The 25,497-nt window shown below is 41.5% G+C and overlaps 1 protein-coding gene across 1 annotated transcript in view; it reads left to right on the forward strand.

Annotated features, from left to right (window-relative positions):
* gpc5a (glypican 5a) overlaps nucleotides 1–25,497 on the forward strand; it is a 153,686-nt gene that overhangs the window by 18,626 nt on the left and 109,563 nt on the right. Inside the window, exons 3-6 of the mRNA XM_030724915.1 lie at nucleotides 19,324–19,784; nucleotides 19,879–20,112; nucleotides 20,784–20,926; nucleotides 21,069–21,194. Coding sequence (XP_030580775.1) covers nucleotides 19,324–19,784; nucleotides 19,879–20,112; nucleotides 20,784–20,926; nucleotides 21,069–21,194 — 964 coding nt within the window. The remainder of the gene's footprint in view (nucleotides 1–19,323; nucleotides 19,785–19,878; nucleotides 20,113–20,783; nucleotides 20,927–21,068; nucleotides 21,195–25,497) is intronic.

The raw sequence follows: 25,497 nt of genomic DNA on the forward strand, positions 1-25,497 counted from the left end.
CCGCTGTGGCAACCCCATGTGAATAAGGCATCAGCTAAAATTATTATTATTTTTTTTTCAGTCTTTATACTCAGCTAATGTCTTTTTATTTTCCCTCTTATAGTTGACCTGTAGCTCAGGAATGATCTCCTTTCTCCATGTAAGCACAGTCATTAGAGTGGTTTTGACTGGATCTGCTAACTCTAGAGAAGTAGAGCCTTAACTAGAAAAACAAGTTTATTTATGACAGTAGTGAATTTACCCAGACCCGTTTCACCCAAACCTAAAGATAGGAGGTTGGTCCGTAATTCACAGGAACAAAGATCAAAATTTAAACAGGAAGAATGAGCAAATATGGACAGCAGCTGGTAAATTGAATTAAAAAAAGGAGAAGCCATATTTCATCTTAGAGCTTTTACTAATGCTACATGACCACTTGATGAGACAGTTGAGATCGGCTGTTATAAATTTACTCGAATGTTTGTGGTGTGAAATTGTTGTGACCATTAACACTCTGTGGCTTGTGGTCTTCCTTCCAGGCAGCGTGTCATTTTGGTTTCCAGGCTGGGAAGAAAAAAAAAAAATCAGCATGAGACAGAGGAATCCAGCAGACATAGTCAGTCAGCCTTTGCTATTTTTTATTTTTTTTAATTTGCATTGCTTCTAATTGCAAGCTACTATTTTGTCAGGAATGCTACTGGCGCTGATGAATGCAACATTGAACGGGCAGGACTGGCTGCTGTTATCGTCGAAGTGGAAAGCTAGCCTGTTGTTCTCAGGACTTGCAATTTGCTGTCATAAATACTAATTGTGTTTCTGTTTACCAGCTTTTAAAGGATCCAGTGCCCATCCTTTGCTCTTTGAATTGATAAAAGAAGCACAGCTGAATGGCAGCGGCCCCACAGCTTGACTGAGAGGAGACCACAGTCAGCTGTCAAATTAGTTAAATGTGCTCTATGCCAAACAAGGAGCTCTTAGTAGGAGGGAAATAAGGTTGCTTTGATTGCTTCCAATTACACATTATATGTGTAACAGGGGATTTTTTTTATTTTTTGTTTTTGTAGCTGAATTTCTGCTTGTGTATAAATTCTGGTTAAATACAGTAAATCACCACACAGTTGGGTAACACCCATGCAAACCATGATTCTGAGCGTGATTTGTATAAAAGAGTATTTTTAATTTGACTGGAAAAATTATATTTCAGTTTGGCAAATCCCAAATGTATGATTGTACACTGTGGTCATTGCACATCCTGTATGTAACAAACAATTATGAATTTTAGTTTAGATTGCCCTGGCCACACAGGACTAGAGACTCCTTGTGCAATTGTCTGGCAACCGTCAGTCATGAGGGGGAAATCCGTCTATTTGCCAACTAGCTGGCAGAGGTTGCTGGCACTCCCTATGAAATTGACTGCTAAAGCCCCGGTCACGCAGGCCTTACAGACTGGTGAGTGACCCCCTGCTAACCGCAGGTTGTGAGGAAAATCTGTTTACGACCAGTTTTCGAATGGTTGCTGGCAGCTGCTAGGTGAAACTGGTCCCAAGGAGGTATACAGTGTTGCACTGAAAACCTTCTTGTGATTGCTTTGGTCACTAACAGATTGTTGCAGTTGCCTGTAGTTTGCTCGGTAACTACTAGCTGAGCGGTAGTAAAACTTGAAAAAGTGTGATTCAAACGGAGAACATTCACCTTAAGAATAAAAGTTGGGCTTCACTGCTGTAGCCAACACGTTTCAAATTAGCATTGACTTTTTTCCTATAATCTCCATTGGGCTATTGTAAGCCTATAAGAGTCTCTAAGCCCACTAGAAACCCCTTGAGGTGAGGTTAAATTACCAACAAGGCAGCTTCTCCCTTGGGCCCCGTGACCTTGGGAACTCCCACGCCCCATTTTTATCAAGTGTGTTTGGGCCTTAAGGCAGGTGCTGCATTATTTTTCCCTGCCTTATAGAGAGATCTAGTTAAAAATATAAAATGGTGCTGGACATTTCCATCTTTAGAGGCCCCAAGCTAGTAATGCAAACCAAAACAATCAAAACACAGCTTGTATTTATTATCAAAGGGTCAGCTAAGGTTCAAATCTGTAATGGTGTTTTTGTATATCCTTATTTAACTAATTTATTTTGGCTTGTAGGTGAAACCAGTGGGCGAGAGGTTAAAACATTGCAGTTACTGCTGTCGACAGTGCTCCTTTATAATCAGATTGTAGTTTGTCAGGTTGTAATTGCTCTGATGGCAATAAAACAAAACTGATGAAGTCACTTAAGTTAAAAAAAAAATCTTTATATCCACCTCACCATGTTACTCAGTAGCATCTTAAATCTATGCCTCATGAACAACTCTACCTCAAAATATCTGTCTAGTCTTAATTTTGGTACGCACTCTTCTTCTGTGCTGATGCTCCTGTGATTACCAGGGTGCAAAAAGGTGCCCTAAGTGCAGAGCCAGAGCAGCCACCACATTGAACTAATGGCTCCTTTTCCATCCACGTCTCTTCAAAACAGTAATTTCTTACTAAAGGCAGATATTGTGCTGTGACCAACCCTGAACGGCACTGCATCAGTGACTACAGTAACGCTGTGTTTGCTTCCAGTAAAGTTTCTATGTTGGTCACAAATTGGCTGCCCGCCTCAGTCAAGGAAAAATATGCTGCTTTTTATAGGAGCCTGCATTTTAGGACCTTTTGTCTTGGAAATGAACATTCCTCATGTTACTTTCAAGAACAGACGCGGCTGCCTCAGATAGCAGCTCCCTTTTTGTTTATTTCCTGTCAAAAATCATGTTAGTAGGCATTGAACAACACTTGGTACTGCAGTATAATAGGGGCATTATGCCAATTTTATCTTTACCTGTGGGGATATTACACAAACGACACCATCAGTTTTGTAGGTCCTCAGAGCATTTCTAGCCATACTTGGGGACATGTGTGTTATTTTTATTGTTTGCTCCACCTCTTGCCTGACCGTCACGTTGAAATATCTTGACAAGTATTTGTTGGATTTCCCCAAATTTTGATAACAAATTCATCCTAAATCCTGATGACTGCAATGACCCCCCCGACAGATTTGAGCCCTCATTTCCTCTTTGATAAACGTCCAAATACGATCGTACGCACCAAACTGATTACTTGGAGACAAATAGGGTTTCCTGTATGATCCATGACTTTGATGCTGTTATTTCCTCTAGTGCCACCATAAGGCTGACATTTGTGGTATTGAGTTGAACGTGTCTCCAGTGTTTGGTGGAGGTGGATTGTGATGACATTCCTATTCCTGTACTTTGTGTTTAATGCTAATGGAAAAGTGTAGCTTGCTAACATGTTGCAAAAAGGGGGACCATTATGCATTTTATCTGCCAGACATCGCCATGAACCAGAGAGCAGCTTCACAGTGCCACAAGCATGCCCTTAGATTGAATCTTGTTTTTCCTACAACACTATCAAAAATGAGCCTGTACATGAAGGGACTAATGAGTGCTCTCAAATCTTTCTGAAAGATTGGAAGACTGAAATGTTAGAGAGGTGTGAAGGCAAACCAACCTTATAGACCTTGAAAGATGAATGCGTGGGGAATACTTGCATAAATTGAAAACGCTGAGTCGTGGTTGGATTTGAATGACGATTTAATAGTTTAATTCTCACAACTGACCTCCGAGTCTTTTCCCACCTGAACCGTGTGTGGGACCTTTCATTTAGCAGGCTCTTTGTCCACTAGGTTTACAGCCGTCCTTTCTTTGTCGTCAGCCTTACGAGAGGAGCATTTGTGTGTGTGTGTGTGTGTGTGTGTGTGTGTGTGTGTCAGCCGCAGGGGCCTCTCCACAAAATTCCCACAGAATTTGAGCTTGGCTTTGTGATTCAAGGCTGGACAGTTGATCCAGGGGAGGACAGAGGGCGAAAAAGAATGTGAAGAAGAAGAATGACCGACTGAAGGAGAGAAAAGTTGGGAGGATGCCAGATTCTATTGAAAGTCTTTGCAAAGTGTTTGAAGTCAGAGGATGAGGATTTAGAGGGAAGCAGGATTATTCAGAGTCAATACCCCTCAACAATCCGGGCGTTTGGGCTGCTGCAAGGAAACAATATCGTCAGACTGACTGTGGCTATTTCTTCTGTCATGCATTGCAAGTCCTGTGTCAAACATGCTGGTTAACACAGCAGTTTTCTAATCTTGGTACCATTGTCTTTACTTTACTGACATTTTGTATGCATTTTGTTTTCTGACAGAGTTTTACGCCACTCATGCAGTAAAAATCTGTTAAATACAGAGCTATAACCAATAGCTGGTTGACTTAATGACTGGAAACAAGGAGAGCCCTCTTCGTGCTCCAGGGTAATCCGAACCTCTGAAATGAACTAATTCTGTTATTGCGTCTTGTTTGTGTACTTTTCTCTGTGAATTAACAATGAAATAATGTGTTAATGTGAGAACGTTCAAGCAAAGCTGGCTGTTGGTGATGTCTTGTAGTTCTTGTATAGTTACTGGCTGTCCTGTGGCTCTGTATCTAATAAAATATAATAAAAATTGTTTTAATGACATCCTTTATGTAAACATGTTTCCACTGTGTACCTTTTCCCTTATAGATTCCTCCTCTTTATCATTTTCTTCTCCTCTATCATTGGAGTCTATTGCAGTCTCTAGAACCAAATACTAAAATGTGGCACACTGATGTTAGACAGTTTTGTGATTTACTCTCACCAAGTTTGATGTCTACACCTCTGGCCTCTGATATCTCTGTTATTTGGCTTCATCTAGGCTAACTCTGACATTCAGACAAAACGGTCACATGAAGGTGGTTATCAACTGGATAACTTAACCCTGGGTTAAGTTATTTATTCACATGGAAGGGGTGGTGCTGGCAGCATCTGAACAATCACAAACACAGGCAGGTCTGCTGACAGCAGAGTGACTGATTTCACAAAAATGAAGAGTTTAAATACAGAATACAATCTGAAAACAACACAGCTGCTGCACACAAAGCAGCAGAGTGTGTGTCTGTAACAGGAAAAGTGCTGTATGGAAGTTTAGCAATAAAAAAAAAAAGCTGTATGACTTTTTTCAGGAAGTTTCATCATCTGGGTCGCACCTTCCTCAGACCAAAACAATCAGCACACAGCCTGAGACAGTCTGATCTCACACACAGTAAGGCTGATGGTATAAACAACAAAAATGGACTAAAATACACACAAATCTACTTTATCCAAGTGCATCTATCTTATCTTAGAAAAGACCTACTGTATCAAAGGTTTAGCGTATTTGAAACCAGGAAGGAAAGTGTAACGTGGTGTTAAACAGTATGGGAGCAAAGAATAAATATAAAAACAGACTTCAAATGTCAGTTTAGTCTACATGTAAATTTGATGCAAACCCTTCCACTGTCTGCTTTCTGAGGGATGTTCCAGGAACGCTATTTTCTAGAGAGTTGATTTCATACCCGTTGATCTCTAATCTCAGACATAACCTGCTCTGGAGCAAAAGTTAGCATGGCGATGTGCGTTGGTAGCAGTGAGCTGTGTGCAGTACTGAAAACCCAGGGTTGACCCTACCTGGATAAACCCAAATCCTGCTTCGTAGTACTGGCCTCAGGTGCTACCAGGGAGTTTGTCTGTACACGTAACTTTTGAACCATATGCCTGACTTAAAAACAAGACATCACTGGATTTATTACAAGCTGGTTTAAAGGAGTCTACTTATACTTTTTTTTCAATATCTGCCATATTGGATTTTCTGCCACATTAAATTTGATGGAATAAGTTGAAGCATCTTTTAATGGACTCTTTGAATTTGTGGCGAAGACATCTTAGAAACGGTGTCATGTCTTGACACCAACTCTGGGCTGTGGCCAAATGGTCAAAATGTCTCCTTTTTTATTTTGAATCACTTTTTGCCACACCATGAGGTCAAGGAAACATGGAAGAGAATTTATAAGGACTAAGGCAAAGCAAATGCAGCGAATTATCTTTTTTACAAGGAGCAACTTTCTAAACTCACAATACACAATACACAGTGCTTCACACACATTCATTGTTTGTGTGGAGGATTATTGGAAGTTCAAAACATATCCGTATGTTAGTGAGTTATGGTGTGCTTTATGGGTTGCTACGATAAGCCGAGTCGCATCTCGGTTATGTCGATCGTTTGTTTTTGTGAGCGGTCGGTTGGTGCGTTGCTTTGAATTGTGGGATGACATAATCTCCTTTCCTTTCATAAAATCGGTTATAAATGAAGCATTGAGGCACTTTCCATTAATATTTATATTAGATAATTCGACCCACTCTTATTATGGCTGAAACACACATTCTTCCTGGTCACCTCTCAGTTACGTGCCTTATACCCTCATCCCTCCTTCCTGAAATTGGCTAAACAAAATTATGTGACCACTAGGATGGTCAAGACAGACAAAAATGTGCTTTTCCTTGCGGTGTACATCAGATCAAGTCAAATGTGCTCTGCTCAACTACTTGGCTCTCTCATTGCTGTCTACATCAAACTTTTACAGCATTCTTTTTGCAGCATCATATACTACAGCTCTATAGTGTCTCTTTATATTGGAATTTCACTTTAGTTGTAGTCTTTTGAACCACAGAAACCTAAAGCATGTAAACTGCTGTTTTATATTGTCTTTTTCCATAAATACTCTTTTAACCTACCCAACATCGTCATCCGACATTCCAGCAGAAACCCTCGAGTGCAGTTACAGTGTCAGACGAGAAGCTAATTGCGGACTCTCCATCATTCTGCTGCTGTGTGCTCAGTTTACTGCTGCTCTGGAGATTTATTTCAGCTGACACAGTTCTACAAATCCTGGATTGTTTACTGCGTTCCAGAAGTGGACATTAGCAGTCACGCACGCTTTCCAGCGTGAACACACGTGCACGCGAACTCTGTCTTGCATTTGATCTTTGTCTCTTTCGCACACACTGCATAGAGGTGAGCCCTAAAAATACCCACACTTTGCATTGTCTCCTGTGCACACATTTGAAACGCAGATTTGTGGCTGCTGGCTGGTTGTCTTAAGGCCATTTTTCTAGTTTAAATGATACAGAGCACCGCTAAACAGGAACTACTTGTGACAGGTTTACACGTTTTTAAGATTTACATAGTGTTGAACAGTGAGGAGACGAGCAGGGTGATATTCCAGTGTGATGTTTTTGCAGAAAAGCTGACGGTGCAGCTAAAAAACAGGTTCCCACTGTAAAACCATGTTGCTTTGATTTGGTGGTATGTTAAGTGAATGGTTTCGGGGCTGTAATAGTAGCCCTTAAGTTAAACTGGGATTCTTTAAATGATTTTGATGTCCAGTTTAAAGAAGAATCGGACACAGATGTAATGTTGTAGCTTTCAAAGTCTTCCTGTGACCTATAAGGAGACAGTACTAAGATTTCTCCACACTGCGGTTTGGCTTTTTCTTTTTTTTTTTAGTCCACCAGAACTAGAAAAGACAAATGACTTCTTCTGTCAGTCAGATGGAAGGAAGTTTTTCCTAAGTAAGGAAGGAGTCTTCAGGAATTAGGAGTAGACTGTCTGTGTGATGAAAACCTAAATACAGCAACACACCAAGGCTACTGTCTGCTCTCCTCTTACTCTCCTCCCCTGTATCCTGTCCTTCACTCCCGACATACTGATATAATGGCATAATTGTCCAACTTATCATTAGTATCCTGGCATGAGTGAAAAAAGAATGTTGTTTTTAGTGCAGGAGGTGGGGGTCCAATGTCTGATGACCTGCTCACTACAGCTGATAAAACTGTCTAATAGAAACATTGTAATCTTCCTTTGATTAGCCCCCTCGGAATTATCAGCCTTTGTAGTTTAGTTGATTGTGGGAAAGGGACGGTTCAAGCTGTTCTTATTCCCAGAGGGATTTGCTTTGGGGTCTGACTGATGGAGGATTTTTAAGACTGATACTGATATTTGGTGTTTTAAAAATCAGCTATGTCGGCTATTTATTAGTAGTTATTTTCTTGTTTGTGCTCTGCCTGACCCTGCTTGGATCAGCTGCCTATTGTGTTTGCCAGTTCCAAACACTTTTGTTGTAACAGTGAAGTTGCAGAGTGCCCTCTGGTGGACGAGCTATGCAACAGCAATGATAACATGGCTGAAGGGTGTTTCATCTCTTCTGTACTTCTGTAATTTTCAGTCTGATTCATATATAGATATACAATATATTACCAAAAGTATTTGCCCGTCTTCCTTCACACACATGAACTTGAGTTACATCCCATTCTTAATCCATAGGCTTTAATATGATGCTGGTCCACCCTTTGCAGCTAGAACAGCTTCACCTCTTCTGGGAAGACTTTCCACAAGGTTTAGGAGTGTGTTTTTGGGAATTTTTGACCATTCTTCCAGAAGCGCATTTGTGAGGTCAGACAATGATGTTGGACGAGTTTGCCTGACTTGCAGTCTCCGCTCTAATTCATCCCAAAGGTGTTCTGTTAGGTTGAGGACAAAACTTTGTGTGGGCCAGTCAAGTTCTTCCACACCAAACTCACTCATCCATGTCTTTATGGACCTGCTTTGTGCACTGGTGTGCAGTCATGTTGGAACAGGAAGGGGCCATCACCAAGTTGTTCCCACAAATTTGGGAGCGTGAAATTGTCCAAAATGTCTTGGTATGCTGAAGCATTAAGAGTTCCTTTTACTGGAACTAAGGGGCCGAGCCCAACTCCTGAAAAACACTCCCACACTATAATCCCCCCTCCACCAAACTTTACAATTGGCACAATACAGTCAAGGTACAGTTCTCCTGGCAACAACCAAACTCAGACTTGTCCATTGGATTGCCAGAAGGAAAAGCGTGATTCATCACTCCAGAGAACACGTCTCCACTGCTCTAGAGTCCAGTGGCGGTGTGCTTTACACCATTGCATCTGATGCTTTGCTTGGACTTGGACTTGTTGTACTGGTGGCATCCTATCACAGCTGGAATTCACTGAGCTCCTGAGAGCGACCCATTCTTTCACAAATGTTAGTAGATCCAGTCTGCATGTCTAGGTGCTTGGTTTATACACCTGTGGCCATTGAAGTGATTGGAAGTCCTGAATTCAATTATTTCAATGGGTGAGTGAATACTTTTGGCAATATAGCGTATCAGCAAATAACTGATAATATCAGCCAATCATACTCTAATTTTAGAGTTTCTTAACCAAACTGAGCAGTGCGGAAAAGTCAAAAGAATATAAAAGAATATAAAATCTGATGAAATGAAATGAAAAAATAGGCACAAATAAATTATAAAATGTAATTTTTATACCATTACCATGGCCTTTGGGAAAGTGTTCAGTTTTTTCTTTTTTTTTTTTGCTACAGTTAATCTGTGTTGAAAATCCTTTAGCGTTGCAGACTTAGAGTCCTTGAATCATTTGTTTCTCTCTGATATGAATTGGGAATTTTTTTAAAAGCCTTAAAGGATATAGCTACTTACTCACTGGTCAAAAACAATTTCTGAAAAGCTTCTTAGCTGTAAAGCAAACTGGAGGAAATGTCATGATTTGGGGTTGCTTTGTTGCACTGTGGTGGACATTTTGCTCTCATCAAGGGGAAAATGAATTCGGAAGTTTGCCAAGGATAATGGTTTGTCTTACAGGATAATGTCAGGGTGGCAGGCCGCCAGCTGAAGCTCAGTAGAAGGGTAGAGCAGGACAATTACCCTAAACATCAAAGTAAATCTACTGCAGAATGATTTCAACCAAAGAAATTCTTGTTTTGGAGCAGCCTAATTATAGCACAGACCTTGGAGAGATGATCTGGAATGATATCAAGAGAGCCGCTCACTCCACACATCTTGATAACATGGCTGAGTTGAAGCAGATCTGTGAGGGGGGATTAAAATGGTGCAAAGTTCTTCTTGAACATTGTGCAGCTCTCAGATTGAATGTTTGAGGTTAATGCTTACAAAAAGAAGTTTGATGAGCCATTAAATCCAAGTGTTTACTTATTCCTTTTTTTCTTCTCCACGGGCAATATGGGTGTGCTCAGTGCAGGCACAGAGAAATACAATCTTTGGTGCACTTTTTACGACAGATTAATTAGGACTGGTGCAGTTAATCAAATTCTGATTTTGGCTCCAAACGATCACAAAAACAATGTAATTGACAACAAAGTCACTAAAATGATTTTGTCATGTTATGCTTGGTGTACTCTTAGCCCTGATTTATGCTACATTGTTGAGTCTTTGCAGGGCCAACAGGTAAGTGGCCAGCGGATTGAGGCACTTATGCTTGTGTAGGTGCATTATGCATTATGTGTTAATTACTGTTAATTATTGAGTGGGAAATCTATGCTATCACCTGATGTGCACTTCCTGAGAAATGTAACTACGTGTGGGGTCGACGCAGCCCGCAACTCCATTGGCTAGTTCAGCACCATCGGTTCCTCCCGTGCATTTCCGGCTACTTACAGCGCAGTGCTTTAAATTATCAGCGAGAGAATAACAATCAGCATCTCTGTATAAGGAATAATAATGATGGCATCAATATAAGCAAAATTCCTGGAGGGAAATTGCTGAAACTATCGGAATGGACTTGAGGGAATGAACGAAGAAGTGGAAAAACTAGAGAGACAAATGTGTTCACACCCAGAGAAAAAAACTGACCCATGAGGGGGAAAAAAGTCTCGGCATTTTATTTGTTTGTGTTGGCCGCACCGCCGTAAAACCCCGGGACACAACTGCAAGGTAATTAACAAAGATTTGCTGCACGGTGGGATCTGCACCATCCGCAACACAACCAATCTGTTCAACCAGCTGAAGGTCAAACACTGCAGTGTTGGCAGTATAACCAGTATTTGCTGTGTGGGCTGGATAATTCTGATTTATTCTGAAGCTGAACGTGTTTTCTGTTTGCTCTGGGCTATAAAGGCGAACCTGACTGGAATCGGCCATAGAATTAGGCGGGGATGGTGGAGACACGTCCCTGCCAATATCAAATAACATCCGTTATGTCCCTACCAGTCACGGGGCAGGAGCAAGGGCCGACCTTATAAATACATGTGCAGGATGTGTCAGTATGTTGTGGCACAAAGATGTGAGCAAATTTATTTGGTCTAAATAACTTGGGTCCCGTTTCTTCCTTGTATTATTAGTCGGGATAACTTGCACGACCTTTCTATTTATCAGTTTATTTACTATTTGTGTTTAATTTATAATTTATTTATTTATATTATAATTTATTTATATATTTTTAATATTTTATTTATATTTGTATATTTTATGTATATATTCTCTATTTTATTTTCAATTTAGTATTTATTTTGAAGAGATTGTACAATTGCAGAAGATTTCAAAGTACTCACTCTTCTTTACATGAAATAAAGTATTTTTTTAAAGTCAAATAATCGTGATTATGATTATGATTTTTTTCCATAATTGAGCAGCCATATGATTAATACAGAATACCAGTGACTGGAAGCTCTATTCTTGCCACTCTTAAGTGGATACTGTAGTTAAAAGTTCATCCTCTTTTGTGAGCCAGTCAGCAGGGTCAAATTACAGAGCTTTTCAGACCTTACAGCCTAATGTTCCATATCATCTTTATATAAATCTAATGTAATTACCCAGTTGAATAGAGTAATCACTGGCAGCCTGTATGCATTAGACCTTCTTTTCAGACTCATGACAGCCTCGTTGGCTTCGTCGCTGGCATCTAACAGCTCCCTGAGGCCATCCACGGGAAACCCTGATCAGCCTCACACAGAGCCACCTTTGAAAGTTAATGAAAGCTTTATTATGATATTATTATTTTCACTTTGGCTCTTAAAACAGTGGCAGCTCGCTCTCGTCCTCTTTCGGACTGCATTTCTGTGTGTGTGAGTCACTGTGAAAATCTCCACAAGTCAATGTGCGCTTCAACCCGATGTCTGTTTCTGCACGAGCCACGCGTATGAATAGATATTTGACCCACTCACACCTCACACACGCAAACACGCGGCCGTTTTTCTACCACGTTACACCGACTTGCATTCATGTCAGTGGGTTTTAATGCCAACTGCAGATGTTACCTCCCCTGCCCAAACATAACCCTAGACCTAAACTTAGAGGCTTTAAATATTTCTGTCAAAATAAAGGCACGTAAACAGAAATGTCCTCACAGCATGAGTAATACAGGTACACACACCCTTCCCCAAAAGAGGCACTTGTGGCCCTTTTTTATTAACCCTCTCTGCTTCTTTTCCTGAACAGCATATTAAAGGCCATGTTCACAGCAGAGCTCTGTTCTCTTTGAAGTGTTCAAGTGCTGCAACAGATCCTCAAATATTGACTCTTAAGCCTGCTGGAGAAACGAGAGAGAGAGAGCCGAGAGGGGAAATAAGAGAGGGAGATGGAGAGGAGCAAGCCTCATACAGAGACGGCTAGATAGAGGGAAGGGTCTTTTGTTGTAGGTGGGCGTTGTTAGATTTATGGCAGGACGGCTGAATTTGCTTTGGCTAAATATGTGTTTGTCAGCTGTTATGAGGCGAGGAGCATATATATATTGATGTGGAGGAGGAAGTAAACAGAGATAAGGGCTGATAGCAGGCTGAGCCTGACTCCATCCTAGCAAAACAGATTAATCTGTCTTCATTTATCCTGTCATGATGTTCCTTTCCTTTCCTTTCCTTTCCTTTCCTTTCCTTTCCTTTCCTTTCCTTTCCTTTCCTTTCCTTTCCTTTCCTTTCCTTTCCTTTCCAAATAATTTCTCTCCTCTCTGTCCTTGTTCGAGAAAACCCCGAGCCAGAGCAAACCTCTAACACCTCTGAGCAGGCGACTGTTTTCAGTTTTAAACAATGCCCCCTTTTACTGAAATGAAAGACAGAAGGAGTAAGAAAACATCTCAGAGCTTTTCTTTCCTCTGGAGCCCTTTTTTCTCTGCCGTCTGCGGGTCAAGGTGGTCGCACTGTTGGTGTTTCTGGTGCTGCAGTTGCCAAGTTGAAAAAGAGTCAGATTTGCAATCCAGAAAGTCAAAACTTACCCTTGATATGAGATACTTTGTAATGGCTCAGCCAGATATGGACTCCCAGTTCCCCCCACCATGCAAACATGCTTGCACACACCCTAACACATACAAGCGCATGCACCCACACACACACACACACACACACACACACACACACACACACACACACACACACACACACACACACACACACACACACACACACACACACACACACGAAAGGCCCAGCTTTGCTCGGTGGTTTGTAAATTGGAGCAGGCAGGTGCCCACATACATACACTGAATAACACTTTTGTGCTTCAGCTCAATCTCCTTCTAAATCGGGGCAGTGCTCCAGGCGTGTTTGCTTCTGTGTCTTGATGCAAAGTCTGATTTGTTTATCTTATCTTATCTTTTTTTTTTTTTTTCTCCCTGCCACACTTCTCTGAGTTCATGTGTTCTTCTGAGCTGCCAGCTTGCTTGCATTCCACTATATGTAATATGGGTCTGGTTGTCAGTTACTTCCTCAGCACAGACCTGGAAAAGCTCTGTGCTGTGTGATAATGGCGCTCCTTCAAACTGACATGCTGGTGTGGACATTTGTCATGCCAGAAAAGCAAAAATAAGATTATTTTAAACTCTTATCAAAACCCCAACAGTCCTGCAATGAGTGGATTTTGGTGAGTAAGTGCTTTAAGTTGGTAAAAGTGTATGTGGTGCTGCATCGTGCACAGATTACAGGCAAGTTTATTTTTTACCTTCTATATCCAGCAACTTAAAAGTCAATTCTTTTTTTTTTTTGTCAGACTGAACCAGCTTTCAGTTTACAGCCTGATATTAAAATAGACCTAATTTATTAAAAGGTGTGTTTGCACACATTGCACACATTACTGGGAATGGTGATTTACATAAAGGCAGTAAGTGAAAGTGATTTCTTGAATTTTTTTGTTTTTGTTTTTGTTTTTTTGTTTTTTTTGGGCAAAATTAAAAAAAAACAAAAGGAACATAATCAGGTAGAAGCACATGCACGCTCTCTTTTATGGACCTGCCATTTCTTCTTATTTTCTCCCCCCTGTTTATATAAAATGTGCCCCCTTAATTGCAACCATAAAGCAATTTTGAGTCTGCTGGTTGAGTCACAGCGGATCAGCATGCCTGCATGTGTTTACAGATGCAATTAAAGAGAAATCATTTCTTATGGGAAATGAGTAATAAATAAACAGTAAATTGGGTCAGCTATAGGCCAAAAATACACATAGCACACACAAGTTATTGTCCTGCACTGTATGTCTTTATTGTTTTGTTTTTGTGTTGTGGTATTGTGGTATTTCATTGCCATTATCAAACTCCATCCTGGAACATCAAAGGGTTCGGGCGCTCTTTTTCATCCTCTAATATGCCACAGTGAAGACATAGTTTTCTGTTGACTGTACTGACTGTGCCACCCTAAAAGTCATTGACTTTCATTGTGTGTCTTTTTGCTCTGGGATGAGCCGAATGCACAGCGCCACTGACTCATCTCTCTAGATGGAGAGTGGCCTTTTCTGCAGCCTATCAGATGTCACCGGGGCTCCTCTGTTGTGGTCACAGAGCCATACACAGAGGATGAATCACATTAATAAAAGCCATCTTTGCATAGCTCTGCAGCTCAGCTGAGGTCAGCTGGTGGCATTTGAGCTTTTGAAACCTGAAAACGTGGCGAGCTTCAAACGAAGTCGCTGATGTTGATGCATTCGGGCATTACAGCGCACGTTCAGGGATGCAGCTCAAGTGTTGCGCATTTACTGAATCAACATGCCTCCGCTTATTCTCAGCGTGTGTGAAAGAGAGCTGGAGCTTTTTGGTCTTTTGTCTGTATTAAAAAGAGTCTTCAACTACAAAGGCTCGTCTTATTTCTCATCCTGCTGACTGATCCTTTTCCTCAATGATGGGTCTATGAATGCATATATGCTTAGAAGGAAGTAGAGGCTTGTTGACTTTGTTGTGAATGGTTTGAAAGCCGTGTTTCAGTATTTAAATGATTATGAGAGGCTTTTTTTTTTTTTTGGTCTGAGCCTCAAAACCTTTCCTGACCTTCATATTCAATAACACTGAATTTGTTTGGCTGCACTGCGGTTACTTACATTTCGGTACATGTGGGTGTTTATTTGACACCCAGAACAAATCGGGGTGACTGCAGCAGCTCAGTGAATGAGTAAAATCTTCTGTGGTGGATTACTCACAGGTGATGTGAGAGTATGCGTGCAAATCTGCTGCTGGAAAGGTTTTCTTTATATTTCATATATCTGGGAATCTGGATCAGTAATTTGTGGTTGACTGGTTGTTTTGGGGATGGTGGGCAGTAGTTGGAGGGAGCATGCAACACATGTCAGTTTTAGCAGACTGTGCAGATGCCACACATGCGTGTTTGAATAAAAAAATGTCTCCCTCTGGTGGAGAAGGAACCAATCAGCCTCTTATTTTTCAGTTTACATCTTCAACTTGTTGACCATTTAGTTTTATTGTATATCACTGTAACAGTAATGATGATTTAATTATTTCAGATATGAATCTGCTTACTTAACATTAACATATCACTGTTACTCCCTGGCACAATCAGATGCAGAGAGATGTAGGGAAAGAGACATAACATAAGGGAGTCAAAGGAAAATGATTGTTTGGTTTAGTGTGAAATGCCAGAGGCTCTGACCTCAAGTGTAACTCATCACTCCGTTAGCCGCCCCTGCCACAGTTAACCAGATCATCCTACATTAAAGAAAATGAGAAGTGCAGCAATTATGGAAGGAAAGAGGAAAATGGGATCAAATTTAAAAGCCTTTTAGACACGGACAAGCTCAGCTACGAAGGGATTCGACTGAGGGGCCTTTGTGATATAATAGCCAATCTATCTGGATGATAGCCACGGACTCTTGAGCTTTCAAACATGAAATGTTCATATATCAGTTTATTTACCATGCAAGCAGGCGAGGGAGACATCTGTGCAGTTTGATGGGTGGCATGCTGTAATGGCTTCTAGTGACTCCAAATGATGCGCAAGATGCTTTGAAAATTATACTTTTTAACTGACATTAGTTAACATGCTACATGCTTTTAGAGTTTTGTTCTTCTTCATTTGGTGGAATTGAACTCAAACTCTCATTCCCCAGTTCTACATTTGAATTTTATATATGGATAGAGTCTAACTGTGAGCCGACCTATTCAGCAGCCAGATCCCTTTTATGTCTTCTGATTTTCCCCATATTTATATATTCCTTAGCTGGTTGAATATAAAGTTTTTTTGTCTTGCATGGTAATAAGACAGTATTTACATGTATCCAGTTAACTTAAGAAGAGCAGGCATTCAGTAAAAGTCACTCCACAGTGATTTCAATCATGCTGCTTCAGCATCTCCTCCTCCCATCACCAGAAATGCAAACATGTCTGCCCTAGTCAGCAGGGTCATTGACAGTCAGGGCACACACAGGCGCATTGGAACATCCTGGGCTTTGACAGAAATACACCCTCTGAAGGTTTTTATTAAAATGCTTTTGTATGAGTACAGGGAATTAGAAATATTAAAGAACAAAAATGTAGAGGATGTGCAGTTTGAAAGTTATCAGCTAAGGGATGGATAGCACACCCCTCCTTACAGATGGCTGTTAGTGTGTTCTTGTTCATTTTTGTCATCAGGATTCACAGGTCCACTAGAGAATACTGTATCACATTTTGAATTGCTTATGTGGAGGGGGTTATCTTTAACCCTGACCTTTCCATTAACCTAACCAGATATTTTTGGTAGAGCCTGACTGACATAAACTCCAGTCCTGTAATTTTTTTTTTGTCTATTGTCAATCTTTATTGTATTGTTCTAAAAGCTGACATGAACTATGGCAGTTGAACCATGATTTATCACTATGTGATACATTATATTACCAAAAGTATTCACTCATCCATCCAAATCATTGAATTTAGGTATTCCAATCATTTCCATGGCCACAGGTGTATAAAATCAAGCACCTAGGCATGCAGACTGCTTCAACAATTACATGACAATTTCATGCTCCCAACTTTGTGGGAACAGTTTGGGAATGGCCCCTTGCTGTTCCAACATGGCCGCGCACCAGTGCGCAAAGCAGGTCCAAAAAGACATGGATGAGTGAGTTTGGTGTGGAAGAACTTGACTGGCCTGCACGGAGTCCTGACCTCAACGCGATAGAACACTTTTGGGATGAATTAAAGCTGAGACTGTGAGCCAGACCTTCTCGTCCAACATCAGTGTCTGACCTCACAAATGCGCTTCTGGTAGAACGGTCAAAAATTCTTATAAACACATTCTAAACCTTGTGGAAAACCTTCCCAGAAGAGTTAAAGCTGTTTTAGCTGCAAAGGCTGGGCCGGCATCATATTAAACCCTATGGATTAAGAATGGGATGTCACTCAAGTTCATATGTGTGTGTGAAGGCAGATGAGTGAATACTTTGGCACTCCTTTGCTAATGAAAACATTGGTTTCAGCAGTTTTAAATGGAGTGTTGGGCTCAAATATTTTTCTCAAAAAAGTAAAATATGTACCTTCTTTTCATCCTCTGCATATCTCTTCTACATTACTTTCTTTCCTTCCATTTTTTTCCCCATTTTTTTCTCCTTATTATTTCTGTCCTCAGGCTTACCCAGAAGTCTGGCTGCTGGACAAGGTCTTCATGTGAGAGGCTCTGCTTCCCACTCCCTATCTTTGATGAAAAATTAACATTAACAACTTTTGTGTTGGTGCAGTGGACTAGTTTACACAGCAGAATTCCTGAGCAGCTTATTATTCAAGCCTTTTGAGTTTGCTTTCATGTACCTATGATGAGAGAGTCTGTCCTGGGGAACAGAAGAAGGAGAAAGCAATGAGAGAGATAAAACAGAGACAAATTTGTTTACTGCACAGAAATTCATTACGTGGTTTGACAGGTGGGATTCATTAACTCCATAATCTAACGTGGTAACCCCCCCTCCCTGAAGTATGCACTGTAATCCCTGTGGGACCCTTCATAACTCTGCCTGCTCTGCTTCGTACACCTGAGGCTGTAATAATCTCAAACTGTACTCTGTGAGCACGTATTTCTTTCTGTATCTTTGCCTGTCTGCATGCCTGTCTACTATGTGTTTCATACACATGCACGCTCACACACACGCACACACACACACCTTTACACCCCCACAGCTTCTGCTTCTGTCTGTCGTTTTTTTTTTTGTTTTTTTTTAAAGCACGCTCTCCCTGTTTTTCATGTTGCTCTCTGACCAGAGCGCTCGCTGTGTAGGAGGTGCAGCTTTCTTTTTTCATTCACACGTAAACACACATCTTTGAGTCTCAAGATCACAGAAGACCTGTGATCACATTCTTTTCCTGGTGACTCACTGTTTAATGCTGCCTCTTGAGATGGTGTGCCTGTAGGCATGCCAGGCCCTGCTCTGTTCCCCCCTCGCAGTCACCCTCGCTTGGGGGGGGCTCTCCGGTCAATCTTTCCGCATCGGTGCGCATTATGCAGCATTGGACAGTCTGAGCCCTCATCACATTGGTTACCCACTCTCGGCCCCCCTAGGTAGCTCCAGGCATTCGCCCTTACTTTTGCCTCACAACTCATGACAAGCACATGATGTGAGACTGGCCGTGGCTCAGGTATAAGCTGAGACAAGAAAGAGACAAAGGGATAAAGGCCAGCTTTACTGCCCTTGTGAACCATTTTCTATTGTGCTAGGATTATTCCTTCTTCTAGGGGAAAACATAGAGGCGCTCTCATATCATGTTAAGGAAATCCTACAGTAATGCGTGACTGTGTTTTCATTTCAGAACAATAACAGGTTTATTTTGAAAGAAAAACAGAGTAATTAATGAAACATGGTACACATTATTTTAAATGGCCTTGGAGTATACATATGTGCTGTGTTCAAATTAAATAGACATCATTTCTTTTTCCTCTAAGGATTTTAATTGGATGATCTCAGTGATTAAACACTGCATATATACTGAAGCTCTATTCATATTATGTATCACAGCAGTCTCCACGCCAGTGTGTTGGAGTCTCTTTCTTTGCCATTTTTCTTTGTCCGCTCAACTTTTGATTAGAGAAAAAAAAATAGCTTCCCTGCACGTACTCGCCTCTGTATCTCTGGAAAGATGTGGGGAGCTGCAGCCCCTGCTGGGAGCCCTACAGACTCTTGTTCTTTTCTGTTTCTCTTGATTCAGTATTAATGGGAGTAGAAGTTCTATAAGTGTGTTGTACTGTGTATGTAGTTCTGTTCAGCAGGTTTAGCCTTTTATTAGAAGCTCTGTAGGAGCATTTTTCTCTGAATAGTGTACTCTCATTGGCCAGGAAAACCTGACTTTAAAAATGAAGTGCTGAAATATGAAATCTTTTCTTTCTTTGTTTTTTCTCTCTCCGTCTCTCTCTCTCTCCTGCTGTCTGTCTCACAGATGCCTTTGAGGCCCTGTTGTGGCAGGCGGAGAATTACACCAATACCCTCTTCCAGGACTTGTACCACAGCATGGCTGATCAGGCTACGGGCCCAGTACGGGAACTCTTCACTGACATTAGCCTCTTCCTGCTGGGATCTGAGTTGAGTGTAGATGGGTTAGTGCAGCGATTCTTTGATGCTCTCTTCCCATTGGTCTACAGTCACTTCATCAGCCCGAGCCACAGTGACACATCGTCGGGTTACACCGAGTGTGTGAGGTCAATAAGCCGTGAAGTCAGACCATTCGGTGGGGTGCCCGGCCACCTGGCTGATCAGATTGGGCGCTCTGGGGTCTCTGGGAAGCTTCTTCTTCAGGCGCTGCACCTGGGAATTGAAATCATCAATACCACGGACCACTTGCAACTAAGCCGTGAGTGCAGACGGGCCCTACTTAAGATGCACTACTGCCCTCATTGCCAGGTACGGATGGACATCTCTGAGGCGAGTGTATTGATCTGAATTAATGAAACTTTTTACCAGCAGCACTGATCCCGCAGTAATTTTTGCTCCATAGGGCTTAACCCAATCCAGCCCCTGCATGGGCTACTGCCTCAACGTGATGCGGGGGTGTTTGGCAAGCCTGGCAGAGATTGACATCCACTGGAGGGAATTTGTACGCTCGCTGGAGGGCCTGTCAGCAAGGATGCATGGACCTCAGGATTTGGAGCAAGTGCTTCTGGGAATTCACAGGCTTGTTCATGATGCTGTCAGGCATGCTCAGAAAAATGGACCCCGACTCTCAGCACAGGTTTAGATCATGATGAATGATTTTAATATTGTTTAAGATAGTCCTACCTATACTAGGGTTCTGTAGGAGGCAAAACTGGTGTCAGCTGCAGATCTGATAATTGGAGAAGAGACAGATTAATAAGGAATTTGAGACAGTCCTAGAGAGGCTGTTGTTTTTGTTTTACTCGAGACCGAGGATAAATGAATTTGGATAAATTGTCACACATGAAAATAGGTTAGCTAGGAGAAAGAAACAGCTCCCCAGAGGTGGAGCTGTGTGTGGATGGTCTGAAATTATGAGTCCTTCAGAATTATGAAAGACCCAGGACATATTTAGAGCAGCTCTTTTTCCTTTTCTTTTCATGTGTAACTCAATTTGACAGCATTTGTTGTGGAATGAAAGCCCCAGGATGTTTGTTCCTGAACTAATTGAGACACCACGGCTCCATCTAGTGGCGGGCTAAAGCAGCTGCTGCTTGACAGATTGCACATGCAGTACATTCAGAAATTGGACATGACAGGCTTGGCTGCGCTAATGGCCTCAGTATAAACATGTGTCACTCACCCATCTAAAATAAGGCCAATTTGTCATGCGCCGGTACAGTTTAACAAGATTAGCGAATTCTTAAAATGCTTGTTTCTTCCCTCAGTGTTTAGACTTTAATTTGTGTCTGTCTCATCGGGTTATAGGTTTACAAACTGTGTGGCCCACCAAGCAGGAAGCCAGCTCAGTCGGTCAGAATCCAGCACAGCAGCAGCAGCAGCAGCAGTGAATCCATCCCTCTTAAAGCTTCTGTCAGAGTGTCAGGAGCCTCACTCAGTAACAGGAGAAAGTAAGTGGGAGAAAAGCTGTCAGATGTGTGGAGCGGTGGTGCCGCTCTTTTTATAGATGGTTAAATGGACAATTAAAATGCACAGCACTTTTCTGAACATGTTAATGAGCTGCGTGCTTCTGTGTGGCTGCTGCTTTTTCAGGGACTTTCTGAACAGTCTGCGTCTCTACCTCACATACTACGGTGGCCTGGCTGATCAGCTGTGTATGACCGACCGTGCATCCAGCGACGCGGTGTCCTGCTGGAATGGGACAGAAATTGTAAAAAGGTTTGTGGTTTGTTTTTTTAAGAAGTTAATACAAACAGTATGTGACAAACTAGATAACGCCAACATCAAGCATCTCAGTAAGGTAAAACTTTTTTAATCCTCTGAAATTCATTTGGAGGGATCAAAGGCATTTTGTGAAAGATTCTGTATATTTGGCGCGACATCATCAAGATTTTGATCTGATATTCAGGTGTTTCTTTTAATTTGTCTCCCATCTGTAGTTTCTTTAGCCAGCGGGCGTGCTGTCAGAATTCTTCACTGATAATTTTATCTTTAATTTCTGACACCATGCAGAAGGAGACACGCTAACGCTCGCTGATACAAAAGCATTCATCAAGTTCAGATTGGAAATGGTGATACAAATACTTTCAGACTGGGGAAAAAAATACACCCGAATTGAAAAACGGAGTTTTGTTTTTGTTTTGTAGATGTAAAAACCTGCTAAGAGTAGTTTTTGCAAGAAAGTGACATCTTCTTTGATGTGATATTTCAGCTCCACTCTGCAGATTGATGTATGTGCACAGTTTGACTCCAGAAAGCTGTTTTGACATTCGTCTGCTGGAAGTTTCTTTTTTCTCACCTTAAAGCTGAGACTAACATACCTACGTACAGGTGCTATCTGTGATGTCTCAGCTACACTTGAAGCCAGACGTGCAACACAGTATGCAACCCTTGGCGTTAAGAGAATTCTGCCTGCGAGAAAGACCAACCTTTAAATTAGCCGACAAGGATAATTCAGTAACACAGTTTGTGCATCTTGTTGTGCACTTCTGCTAAATTGGATGGGGTTTCAGCATAAGCTTCAAACTTTCACAGAGACCAGAGACATTGAGATCTCTTTCAATCTGACACAGCTTTCATGTGGAGCATCATTGCTAGTGATGAGAGCTGGGCCTCCAGCTAGGACCTAGAGACCAAACATTTAGTCTGCAGTGGAAGAATCTGCAGTTTCTAAGCCCAAAGGCGATGCATGAGTTCAGCAGTGTGAAGCGCCTGAGGAAGAACGCAGAGAGAAACCACCAGAACTTTGGCTTGTGCCAAACTCACTGCCTGCCCTCCTAACCAGATTTGTCTCCCAGAAACTTTAACCACTTCACCAAAATGAAAATCAAATCCAAGGGTCACTGTTCTGAGATACCGGAGTTGATCCTGCATCCATCACAGTGGAACGGGACTACGAGGGAATGATTTTTAAAATATCAGCCATGCTGAAAGGGGTCAAGAGGTGCATGAGAAGATGGCCTTGAAGGGGAGACTGGTCAAATTTATATCAGGAAAGCTTTTTGCTATCTAAGGCCTGAGTCCTGGAGCTGTTTGATTGCATCTGTTATTATGAAGAATGTAATAGGACTTAAACGTGCAGTGCAATCGCATTTTACACCAGGTCAAAGGTTTCTCTCTTTCCTGACATGAATAGGCTGTTTGTACACCATTTGACCCTGCTCAAACACACCGCTCATATATATATTGCCCCCTGCAAACATGTTGACATCACTGTAGAATCTATTAGCTGTTAGTGCCCACAGACATAGATCTTGGATATGAATGGTTGTGAGCCGGAGCAGACAAACTGGCCTCTTTCATAGTATCCGTCAGTGGCCTTGTCTCCATTACATCACAGCTCTCGATCTTACCCATGCTGTCATCACTCAAGGACCCCTTCATATATTCTCAGCCTGTGGTTGTTCCTCTTAACTGTCAACTGCTGCTGTCAGGGCTGCTGAAACGACAGGTGGGCCTGTATTTCAAACCGCAGTGAGGTTGGAGTTGCCAGTTCAGGTTAGACGGTCTATTGTAAAGGATGACAGCTGTGTTGAGATTGTTTCATGGCGCCATGTGAAGGTAAGAAAGGAGGAGCGGGGAAAAGGTCTTTCACAGCCTTCGTAGCAAACAGAGATTCAGAATTCTTAAGAAAGTATTTGGGTGTTGCTTATCAGAAGTGGCATTACTATGGAGACAGAGTATCAAGGTTAAGTTTCATTCTGGCATTGACAATTTACTCTTTTCATCTTTCGCTATTTTTTGCCTTAACACCTCAGGTTTCCATTGCAAAGGAGGCAGCCATCTCTGAGAATAGAGATGTTTCTTAAGTGCTGGAGAAAGAGGCAGGCCAGCAGGCTGCAGCCTGTCTATCACGTCTGGCAGCAGCTGCTGGGAAATGCTTATAGTCTGTGGGCGTTTCTCAAGAGTTTAATCCTCCTTTCTTTTTACCACTTTCACGCTAACTCTTATTGATAGGGAGTCCTTCACCTCAGGTTCACTCACAGCTCTGCTTCATTTTGATTTTGCCATTACCGCAAAAGCAGAAGAATTGAGAGACATTAAGAATCGGGGGAGACCAGGCTCTTAGGAGACTATCGAGCAAAGTCCCCGCAGCTTTTGGTGGCCTTCCTGCAAACTGCAGGGATCTGCAATCTTGTGCTGCTTTCTATTAGCCTAGAACCATAGATGAGTGGCTGGGAGTCAACAAAGCTGAGACAAAAGCAATAAATAACCTCCTGCCTACGGGTCATAACCCAACATCCACCGAGAGAGGGGGGAATAAAACTCACTGCTGGCTGGTGGCTGATTTACAGAAGCTTATCGAGGCCTCAGAGACCTTAAACGATTAGTGCAGTTACTGTGTGTGTGTGTGTGTGTGTGTGTGTGTGTGTGTGTGTGTGTGTGTGTGTTGTGTGTCTGAAACTGTACATTAGATTGTGCTCTGATGCCTTTTATAACAGCTCTTTGTGTGTGCTGGCACAGATTGTTTTATGGTCTTAAAGGAGGACTGAGTCGCACCAAAGCTTTGTCATTTTTAATAAAAAGGCTGAGCAGAAAAAACATGACACAGGAGCCTGAGATTTAAGAGAGATTTAATGCACGTCCTCATCACGGTCCCTGGTAAACAAAGAGATAAAGAACAATCAGATAAGCTCATAAAGGAAAAAACACAAGCCGCTTTCATCTCATGTCGATGACGTGGCCCCACTTCAAGGGAGAATTAGTTCGCACATTCTTTCTCTGTCTCCTGGTTTGTCCCTCAGTTGCACCCTCACGCTGGGAGGAAAAGAAATTGCAGAAGAAATTTATCAGTGTTATAGATGATAAACAGTTTTTTTTTTTTTGTGACAGCTAAGTTCACCTGTAATAATCCCACATCGAGTCTCTGCGTGGAAGGGAGGCAGTGTGTTAGCTGCAGATGTTCTAAAACAAGAATGAGAAAAAATAACTAAAAAAAAACCCAGGGGAAAAAAAAAATCGTTCAATTTACAAAACCTGCAGAGCAGTCATTCTCATAATTTGCTTCTTTTGATCTGCAATACCAAAACATGTTTTCACAAAATCTGTCTGTTAACTGGCATTGAATGCATTGGGAGATGTAGATTTATTATAGTCAGAGTTTAAAGCAGAAAATTTGACTTTTCATTTGAAGAAATTTGCACCTTATTTGAGCAGATTTTTACTGTATTTTCTTGTGCTGAGGCAATGATGCAAGTTTGGAAGCTTTTCTAAAAAGTGCTCTAGTTTATTGTCGTCCTCGGGGGTGGGGTGTGGGGTGGGGGGTGGGGGCAGATGAAATGAGCTGTAAATGCAACTTTGACAGTTTTCACTTTTTAAGCTAACAAGCTGCCTATTTAAACAGCCTGACTGAATTCTGTATAATTACCCTTCAGCTTCTGGCACCATTTGTGTGTCGTATATGAGCACTGACCACTTTACTTTTTTCCTCTTTACTCAGAATTACTTAGCACACAGAATGGTTAGGTTAAGGGTGTGTGAACAGTAAAACATACATGTGAAATTTGCAGGTCATTCATATGATATATATATATATATATATATATATATATATATATATATATATATATATATATATACAAACAGAAGGTTTGAACAGCAGTTGGGTGGAGCTGCTGTACATGCTCTTTAAATTCCAAGGTTTTAGGTATCAAGACATAATAAAAAAATAATCTGCTCCTTAGCTAGTCTTAAAGTTAGGTACATACATCCTCACATGAACTAGAAAACATGACATATTACACTGTGTCATTTTTTTTTTGGAGCAAAAATGAAACCAAAATTCAGAAGGGGTATGTGGAAAATTGGTGTGGAGAATTCAGGTGTGTGTTAACATAATGAAACAATCTTCCCAGGAGTGGATGTCCCGGCAAATTCACCACAAGGTCGTACAATTCTCAGAGAAAGTGCAAAAAACCCAAGAACTCCATCTCAGACTCTACAGGCCTCAGTCAGCATATTAAATGTTAACGTTCATGACAGCACAATTAGAAAAAGACTGAACAAGTATGGCTTGTTTGGA

Source organism: Archocentrus centrarchus, chromosome 3 (genome assembly GCF_007364275.1).
Source record: "Archocentrus centrarchus isolate MPI-CPG fArcCen1 chromosome 3, fArcCen1, whole genome shotgun sequence".
Classification (NCBI taxonomy): domain Eukaryota; kingdom Metazoa; phylum Chordata; class Actinopteri; order Cichliformes; family Cichlidae; genus Archocentrus; species Archocentrus centrarchus.